The 10,000-nt window shown below is 48.7% G+C and overlaps 1 protein-coding gene across 1 annotated transcript in view; it reads left to right on the top strand.

Moving 5' to 3' along the window:
* Positions 1-4,022: 4,022 nt before the first annotated feature.
* pdlim4 (PDZ and LIM domain 4) overlaps positions 4,023-10,000 on the top strand; it is a 51,600-nt gene continuing 45,622 nt past the window's right edge. Inside the window, exon 1 of the mRNA XM_062535926.1 lies at positions 4,023-4,263. Within this exon, the coding sequence (XP_062391910.1) occupies positions 4,171-4,263 (93 nt within the window). The 5' untranslated portion in view covers positions 4,023-4,170. The remainder of the gene's footprint in view (positions 4,264-10,000) is intronic.

Raw genomic sequence — 10,000 nt, 5'->3', positions numbered from 1 at the left:
TTGTGCTCTTTACGTCTTTATGTCTTCTGACAGACTATGGACCTCTAGCACTGACTGATGTCATACCCTCCCTGGTCTTTTCAGCAAGGTGGGTGTGTGTGTGTGTGTGTGTGTGTGTGTGTGTGTGTGTGTGTGTGTGTGTGTGTGTGTGTACTGTATGTGTGTGCACACAAGCATGTTTGTCTCTGTGTAAGAGAATGCACAGGTGTGTGGGAGTGAGTGCACATGTGTATGTGTGTGTGTGTGTGTGTGTGTGTGTGTATGAATGTATGGCATTTGTGAACTCTTTGTGTGAATAATAGAGAATGAGGTGTGTGTGTGTGTGTGTGTGTGTGTGTGTGTGTGTGTGTCTGTGTCTGTGTGTGTCTGTGTGTGTGTGTGTGTGTGTGTGTGTGTGTGTGTGTATAATAGAGGGTGAGGTGTGTGCAGAGGAGCCATCACTCTTCCATTCAGGGTCCTGATACAGCTGTAACCCCATAGCCACACACACACACACACACACACACACACACCCCCCACATACACACCCTCCTGCCCTCATCTGCCCCCCACCTGCCCTCTTAAACACTGCTGGGGCAACTGGTCTTCGGGACAAAAAGAGTGGAGGTCCCATGTAATAATCTTAAGATCAGGGAGGCAAAAGCAATCTCCTGTTATGTGCAAAACAGGTGAGACTGTTTACTCGAGATTGTTTTTAGGAAGTTGTGTTTCTTCCAGTACTCATATTTGTGGTTTCATATTGTTTTCATGGAAATGTGAGAGTCTTGTTCCTGCCAGAAAAAGTATTTTTTGTGGCCATCATGTGTTTCAAAGTGATAAGGCTTTCCGATGAAAAGAAGCTGGAAAATGTATTTTGTGTGAATCAATTTACATGGTAACCATGCCAGAGCTTTCACACCATATCACAAAAAGACATTAAAAACAGAATCTGGACGAGACGCAACATAACACAAGGTTAACGGGAAAAATGTGTTTTTAAACAGAAAACAAATGAAACAATGGACCTGAGGTCATTCATAACACACACTCCTCTGGACACCGGTATTCTCCACCGGTATTCTTCATGGACACCATTATTTTCCATGGACACCGTTATTTTCCACCGTTATTCTCCATGGACACCGTTATTTTCCACCGTTATTCTCCATGGACAGCGGTATTCTTGTAATTACACCGTTATTCTCTCAGTTCAGTATTCACTCAGTTCAACTCCCTATCTGCTAACGCGTGTAGTTTATTTCATTCAGTTCTGCTAACACATGTAGTTCATTATGACCGCCGCTAGCATAGCTAACACATGTAGTTCATTATGACCGCCGCTAGCGTAGCTAATACATGTAGTTTATTTCACTCAGTTCTGCTAACACATGTAGTTCATTATGACCGCCGCTAGCGTAGCTAACACATGTAGTTTATTTGCTGAATTGAAAGCATGCTGTGAGTTGTTCTTAGAATGCAACACGTAGAGTTTAATCGAACTGAAGCGTAGTTCTCTTTTTTCTCTCTCTGTCTCTGTCTCTCTCTCACACACACACACACACACACACACAGACACTCACTCACGCAGATGCCTTCCTCAATTTGGAGTCAATTTGACTAATCTGGGTCGGAGTCATGAGGGGTGAACTGCACTTCGCTGATTCTTTGAGTGATTAACTTTGACCTGAGCAGTGCAGACAGCCATGCTGGAGAACGCATCAGCTGCCAATAAAACTGCAGCCATATGAGGTCACACACACACACACACACACACACACACACACAGCAGCAGCATGAGGTCAGTTTAGTGCTCTTGGAAGGATGTGTGTGTGGAGGTGGGGGGGCATAGTTTGGGGGCCGCTGAGGGTACTAAGACCAATGAGGACTCTAGACCAATGAAGACACTAGACCAATGAGGACTCTAGACCAATGAGGAGACTAAGACCAATGAGGAGACTAGACCAATGAGGACTAGACCCATGTGTAGACTAAGACCAATGAGGACACTAGACCAATGAGGAGACTAAGAATAAGAATAAGTCTTTAATTGTCCACCAAGGTGGAAAATTGTCTTTGGCTCACCCAAAACACAGGATAAACAGACATGTTTCACAGACACATTGATTGGACATACAGCAACTGGACATACAGCAACATACAGCAACATATAGCAACTGAACATACAGCGGCTGGACATAGAGGACACTAGACCATTGAGGACACTAGACCAATGAGTGTACTAAGACCAATGAGTGTACTAAGACCAATGAGGAGACTAAGACCAATGAGGAGACTTAGACCAATGCCTTGTAAGAGCCTGTGTTCCCATTCAAGGTAAACGAAAAGTGAATGGGAACAAAACTGAAATGACACACTTTTAGAAACCTACTCAGCAGTGGTCCGAGATGTTTCCAAGGGTTATGACTCCACCAATCAGATTGGTCATTGAGGCCGACGGCCACTGGTCGACTCTAGGCCTACATGTCAATCGGCCACTGGTCGACTCTAGGCCTACATGTCAATCGGCCACTGGTCGACTCTAGGCCTACATGTCAATCGGCCAAAACGAACCCGCACGCCGACTAGCGACGGCCACTGGTCGACTCTAGGCCTACATGTCAATCGGCCACTGGCCGACTCTAGGCCTACATGTCAATCGGCCAAAACTAACCCGCACGCCGACTAGCGACGGCACGGGACACACCAAACAGAATCGGGTCCCCGACCGCCCCTGACTGTCCAACGACATCCGACGGCCGATTATTGGGTTGGTGTGTCCCGGCCTCAACGTGATTGGCTGATCCGCTGTGCTGCAGGGGAGCATGTCTGTGGCCCTTTCACTGCTGAATCTGTGGCTCTGAAATAACGCCGGCCCTGATGTGGCCCTGATCCGTCCCTGGTCTGGCTCTGGGCCTGGCCCTGATGTGGCCCAACGGCGGCAGCTTTCAGGACGCAGCGGCATGAGCGCTGCCACATCATCACTCTGCGGAGATGAAGAGCTCATCCCGCTCTCCTGCCGTTCCCCCCGCGGGTAACATGAGCCGCGGGCAGAGAGGAAATATGCTGCTGAATCTGGAAAAGCCATCGCAGCGCTCACTCACTCACTTGAGCAGGAGGCAGCTGATTTTCAGCAATTAGCATTCAGCAGTCGTGTCCCAGGTGACCGCTCATGCACTCATGTTGGCCTGTGACATGATTTGATCCCAGCATGAGTTCAGATGGCATCTGCTACCAATAGTCCACTCCGTGGTAGCCTACCCTGCAATGCAAATCATTCTGTGTGATTTTCATAAGTGTGTTTATTTCCCAGGGGGCCATTGGGCAAGGCACTCATAAGGACTCCATTGTTCCTATCATGTGTCGTGCCGTAAGGCTAACCATTTTCAAGTCTGAGAACATCCATTTTTGAGAGAATCTGAAAGCCATTGACTAGAGCTATTTAAGCTGTATGCACACACACACACGCACGCACGCACAGACAAATGTTACAGCACCAAGTGCACGCTGCATCTGTAGTCAATATAAAAAGGCTGAGTGGAATTATTTCACTATTCTGCTCCATGCGTAATGTAGAGGTCATTAGAGATTCCACTGACAGCAAAGTTCCATTTTTCCTAACGAAACATATGGACCAAATGCATAATAATGTTTGACATCCTTTAAAGGCTCCATATTCACTTCCAGACGCAGGCTATTAACTAGCCTAAATAACCAATCATGTTTATTTAGTGTAGCCTAGGCTATTATTGGCTGATGTCTTTATGTTGGATTTCTACAGCAGCCTTTCTTAAAGTAGTCATATCACTGGCGGCTACTGGCCAACAGAACACCGACACTTTCCTTTTTATTCACACTTCCAATTTTAAACTGGATTTAAAACTACCTTACAGAATTCCCTCTGTGTTGACCGTGCAAACCGCCGCAGCGCTACTGAGCAGGAAAAGCAGGAGCTGGACTGCTGCAGCGGAGATTAGGCTGGTTGCTATAGCACCGCAACACCCTCCCATTCACATTGTGCCAGGCGGCTACGAAGTAACGCAAAACTCCCCCCTGAAACGTCACGGGAGATTTCGATATTTAAAGATTGCAACAAGTGAGGACGAAAGTTTTGTCCAAGAAGCGCTGTGAGGGGCAGTCCCGTGTGAAGGTCTTTTCTTCAGCCGGATTTCAGGATACTTGCTTTTTGTCACCATGCCTCAGACGGTAACTCTGAGCGGCCCATCACCGTGGGGTTTTCGCCTTGTGGGTGGACGGGATTTCAGCACGCCGTTGACCATTTCGAGGGTAGGTAATGGCATGTTTAACAAAGCCACCGGCTTATTACCAATAGCCTACGCTGGGACACCGGTTCTTGCCCGTTACGTGTCAATAAGAGAGTTTCTATGCATTTGCGAACAGAGTTGTATAGTTGGCTGATTATCAGCGAAGTAAGTCTGTATTCAGGACCTGGCCTTAACGAAGTTACTGACCAAGTCAGCTTGCTGAAGAGAAAGAAAAGCATGAATGGTGCCTTGTAGCGCTTTCTTCTATAACGAGAAATATGAGTCAGTCGTGAATGAAGTTTTTCTCCCCCATTTGTAGCCTACCTTGATCAATCATTTTGGACTTCACTATCCAGTAATCAGGTAGGCTACACTAATGTGGTCAATTATAGTAGTTGACTCGCTTGGGACCAGTTCCGTAGTAAAGAATAATACGCCTGCTGTTACAGTGACGGACTGTATTGGCTACAATGAGGCAGGGTAGTCGTGTTGCGGTGCGAGTTTAACTTCATTTGGGAAAGACAACCCCGATGTGTGAAACTGGTGCGGGCGTTGACACCAATTTCACCGGTGGCTGCCGGCTCTTCCCGCGGACTGCGGCTATTCCAGGTGTTGTGCCAGCTGCGTAGAGAGCTTCTCGTGCCCCTGACTCTGACCTACTTTCGTAAGGTTGTACAGCTGGACTCAGTTTATTTGTCAGAGTTGACAGGTGAGTAAAGTAAATTGGCTCAACATTTTTCACTTTGGCTCTCAGAGCCTCATTCACATTTCTTTGAGAAGGGGAGACTACTATGGGAAACTGTTGACAAATTGCCCAACATGTAGGAATGACTGAAGACTTGGCAGGCACTGGTGTGTCCCTCAGTCAATTTTTCAAAAGTGTATTTACATTAACACACGCACGCGCACACACACACACACACACACACACACACACACACACACACACACACCCACACCCACACCCACACCCACACACTCACCCACACACACACATACACATACACACATACATACACATACACATACACATACACATACACATACACATACACATACACATACACACAAACACAAACACATACACACACTCACACACACACACACACACACACACACACACACACACACACACACACACACACACACACATTGCATACACAGCCAGAAGGCACAAACACTATCAGCCATGAGTTTAACCATTAAACGTGCACGGGGCTCAGTTAAAAGGTTCTCATGGCAGATTGCAAAACATCCTTTATCCCTCAGGCAGCCATCTTACAGTAATATGTTATATGTTTTGTATTATATGTTATATGTTTTGTCCAGATTCTGCACCTTTAAGGTAAAGCCTAGAGATGTATCCTCTCTACAGGCGAGTAAGGTAAAGCCTAGAGATGTATGCTCTCTACAGGCGATTAAGGTAAAGCCTAGAGATGTATCCTAGTAAGGTAAAGCCTAGAGATGTACAGTATCCTCTCTACAGGCGAGTAAGGTAAAGCCTAGAGATGTATGCTCTCTGCGCGAGTGTATCCGGTAAATAAGCCTGTTTGTGAGCCGATGCAGTATGTGCAGGTTTGCTGGTCAGCTTGGGGCGGCCTGCAGGGCTGTGGAGAGTGCAGAGCGAGCGATGGAGCGAGCGCAAGATGGGATCCAAATGTTCCCGCTGCCATTAAAACCTCGTCCGACTCGGGTAGCTTGTGGCCGGCCCTCCAGAGGGGAGTTTTATCCCGCCATGTCATCTGATCGCAGAAATTCCTGAATTATTTTCCATGCTCATGAGCTGGGCTTCCCAGCGATCTCTCCCGAACGCTTCCGCACAGGCACTCCCTCCTGCACGCCCCCTGATCTCAACTGACCTGGAGCTCCTATGGGATGGGATCTAGTATAGGGATCTGGCCTTCCTATTGGATGGGATCTAGTCTTAGGGATCTGGCCTTCCTATTGGATGGCGGGCTAGTCTTGGGGATCTGGCCTTCCTATTGGATGGGATCTAGTCTTGGGGATCTGGCCTTCCTATTGGATGGCGGGCTAGTCTTGGGGATCTGGCCTTCCTATTGGATGGGATCTAGTCTTGGGGATCTGGCCTTCCTATTGGATGGCGGGCTAGTCTTGGGGATCTGGCCTTCCTATTGGATGGCGGGCTAGTCTTGGGGATCTGGCCTTCCTATTGGATGGTGGGCTAGTCTTGGGGATCTGGCCTTCCTATTGGATGGCGGGCTAGTCTTAGGGATCTGGTGTCAGCCAAGTGGAGCAGCAAAGAGGCCCATAGTGTCTCCAGGAGCCTGTTGGTAGTCCACTGTGAGAGAGTGTGTGTGTGTGTGTGTGTGTGTGTGTGTGTGTGTGTGTGTGTGTGTGTGTGTGTGTGTGTTAACCGGTTGTGTGTGTTTGTGTGTGTGTGTGTGTGTGTGTTAGCCGGTAGTTAGTCCACTGTGAGTCCCTTTGGAAAAGAACATCATCTGAATGAGAAATAATGACAAACAGGCACATTTAGTTTGGGCTTTTGTGTTTACTCAAATGCCTCGTGTAGTTTTGGCTTACTTGTGTTTACTCAAATGCCACATTTAGTTCTGAAGGCTTTTGACATCAGTTTTTATATGGCTGTGTGCTCTCTCAGAGAGTGACGCAAGTCGTTGGTGAATGGCGTGCGATTGCTGAAGTAGCCCAAGCGGCCGCACACACTCTGTTCAGCCATCACAGCTCAGTACCATGTGGACGTCAAACAGTCTTCAGCCATCACAGCTCAGTACCATGTGGACATCACACAGTCTTCAGCCATCACAGCTCAGTACCATGTGGACGTCACACAGTCTTCAGCCATCACAGCTCAGTACCATGTGGACGTCAAACAGTCTTCAGCCATCACAGCTCAGTACTATGTGGACGTCACACAGTCTTCAGCCATCACAGCTCAGTACCATGTGGACGTCACACAGTCTTCAGCCATCACAGCCCAGTACCATGTGGACGTCACACAGTCTTCAGCCATCACAGCTCAGTACCATGTGGACGTCACACAGTCTTCAGCCATTCACCTCCTCCCCCTGAACCTCCCACCAGACTGGCCCTGCTCAGGGGCAATAGAGTGCTATAGGCACATGTAGGGTGAGATAGGGGAGGGGCAATAGAGTGCTATAGGCACATGTAGGGTGAGAGAGGGGCAATAGAGTGCTATAGGCACATGTAGGGTGAGATAGGGGCAATAGAGTGTTATAGGCACATGTAGGGTGAGAGAGGGGAGGGGCAATAGAGTGCTATAGGGAGAGAGGGGCAATAGAGTGCTATAGGCACATGTAGGGTGAGAGAGGGGAGGGGCAATAGAGTGCTATAGGCACATGTAGGGTGAGGGAGGGGCAATAGAGTGCTATAGGCACATGTAGGGTAGGGAGGGGCAATAGAGTGCTATAGGCACATGTAGGGTGAGATAGGGGAGGGGCAATAGAGTGCTGTAGGCACATGTAGGGTGAGATAGGGGAGGGGCAATAAAGTGCTATAGGCACATGTAGGGTGAGGGAGGGGCAATAGAGTGCTATAGGCACATGTAGGGTGAGAGAGGGGAGGGGCAATAGAGTGCTATAGGCACATGTAGGGTGAGATAGGGGAGGGGCAATAGAGTGCTATAGGCACATGTAGGGTGAGGGAGGGGCAATAGAGTGCTGTAGGCACATGTAGGGTGAGATAGGGGAGGGGCAATAGAGTGCTATAGGCACATGTAGGGTGAGATAGGGGAGGGGCAATAGAGTGCTATAGGCACATGTAGGGTGAGATAGGGGAGGGGCAATAGAGTGCTGTAGGCACATGTAGGGTGAGATAGGGGAGGGGCAATAGAGTGCTATAGGCACATGTAGGGTGAGAGAGGGGAGGGGCAATAGAGTGCTATAGGCACATGTAGGGTGAGAGAGGGGAGGGGCAATAGAGTGCTATAGGCACATGTAGGGTGAGATAGGGGAGGGGCAATAGAGTGCTATAGGCACATGTAGGGTGAGATAGGGGAGGGGCAATAGAGTGCTATTGGCACATGTAGGGTGAGGGAGGGGCAATAGAGTGCTATAGGCACATGTAGGGTGAGGGAGGGGCAATAGAGTGCTATAGGCACATGTAGGGTGAGAGAGGGGCAATAGAGTGCTATAGGCACATGTAGGGTGAGATAGGGGAGGGGCAATAGAGTGCTATAGGCACATGTAGGGTGAGGGAGGGGCAATAGAGTGCTGTAGGCACATGTAGGGTGAGATAGGGGAGGGGCAATAGAGTGCTGTAGGCACATGTAGGGTGAGGGAGGGGCAATAGAGTGCTATAGGCACATGTAGGGTGAGGGAGGGGCAATAGAGTGCTATAGGCACATGTAGGGTGAGATAGGGGAGGAGCAATAGAGTGCTATAGGCACATGTAGGGTGAGGGAGGGGCAATAGAGTGCTATAGGCACATGTAGGGTGAGATAGGGGAGGGGCAATAGAGTGCTATAGGCACATGTAGGGTGAGGGAGGGGCAATAGAGTGCTATAGGCACATGTAGGGTGAGGGAGGGGCAATAGAGTGCTATAGGCACATGTAGGGTGAGATAGGGGAGGGGCAATAGAGTGCTATAGGCACATGTAGGGTGAGGGAGGGGCAATAGAGTGCTATAGGCACATGTAGGGTGAGATAGGGGTGGGGCAATAGAGTGCTATAGGCACATGTAGGGTGAGATAGGGGCAATAGAGTGCTATAGGCACATGTAGGGTGAGAGAGGGGCAATAGAGTGCTATAGGCACATGTAGGGTGAGGGAGGGGCAATAGAATGCTATAGGCACATGTAGGGCCCATGTCATGCTCATGGTCGTATCTGTTCAATGATGTCCCATGTAGAGATCAGCTGTCTGTAATGTCAGACTGTTTATGAGCAATACAAGTCAGCAGCATTGTTTTGTATTGTGGCATATCTCTGTAAACTAGCTCAGTTGTAATGCTCGTAACTGCCCTTGAAGCAGCCTGAACTCAAACATGTGAAACCGCGTTAGTGCTGTGGTTTCCCCTGCTGCATTGCCATAACTCTGAGTTCTGCTTGAAGTAGTTTGCAGTGAAGCTGCCCTCATCACCGCGTCTGTTGAGCAGCGGCTCGCAGCGTTTATTAACCAGCTGTGCCGTGACTGAGTCACTTCCACATGAGGTGCCTCATAATGGGGACAATCAAAGGCCATTAAGATGGTGGTATCATAGCAACTTTCTTTTAACAATTCCCAGAGAGTTCCGTAATGCCATCGCCATGGTTTCAATCACTCAACAAGTCAACAAATATGCCATTATCTGACGGAGCTTTTTGATTGGTCAACAAATATGCCATTATCAGATGGAGCTTTCCGATTGGCAGGCTTTTGTCCCCTAGTTCTGCTTAAGAATCTGGCTGCCCACTCACACACTGAATAAAGGCTTTTGTGCTCATTTACGAGCAGCAAAGGCCTCATGGACTTAAAGGTTGTTTGCACTCTGCTTTCTGTGTGTGTGTTTGTGTGTGTGTGTGTGTGTGTGTGTGTGTGTGTGTGTGTGTGTGTGTGTGTGTGTGTGTGTGTGTGTGTGAATGTGCGCGTGCGTGCGTGCTTGTGTGCATGTATGTGTGTGTGTGTGTGTGTGTGTGTGTGTGCACGCGTCTGTGCGCTCGTCTGTGTGTGTGTGTGTGTGTGTGTGCGTGCGCGCATCTGTGTGTGTGTGTGTGTGCGCGTGTCTGTGTGTGTGTGTGTGTGTGCGGCTGTGTGTTTGTGTGCGTGCCTGCAGCTTGCATGATTA

This window comes from Sardina pilchardus, chromosome 5 (assembly GCF_963854185.1).
Source record: "Sardina pilchardus chromosome 5, fSarPil1.1, whole genome shotgun sequence".
In the NCBI taxonomy this organism is placed as follows: domain Eukaryota; kingdom Metazoa; phylum Chordata; class Actinopteri; order Clupeiformes; family Clupeidae; genus Sardina; species Sardina pilchardus.
This window is presented reverse-complemented; position numbering and strand designations above follow the sequence as displayed.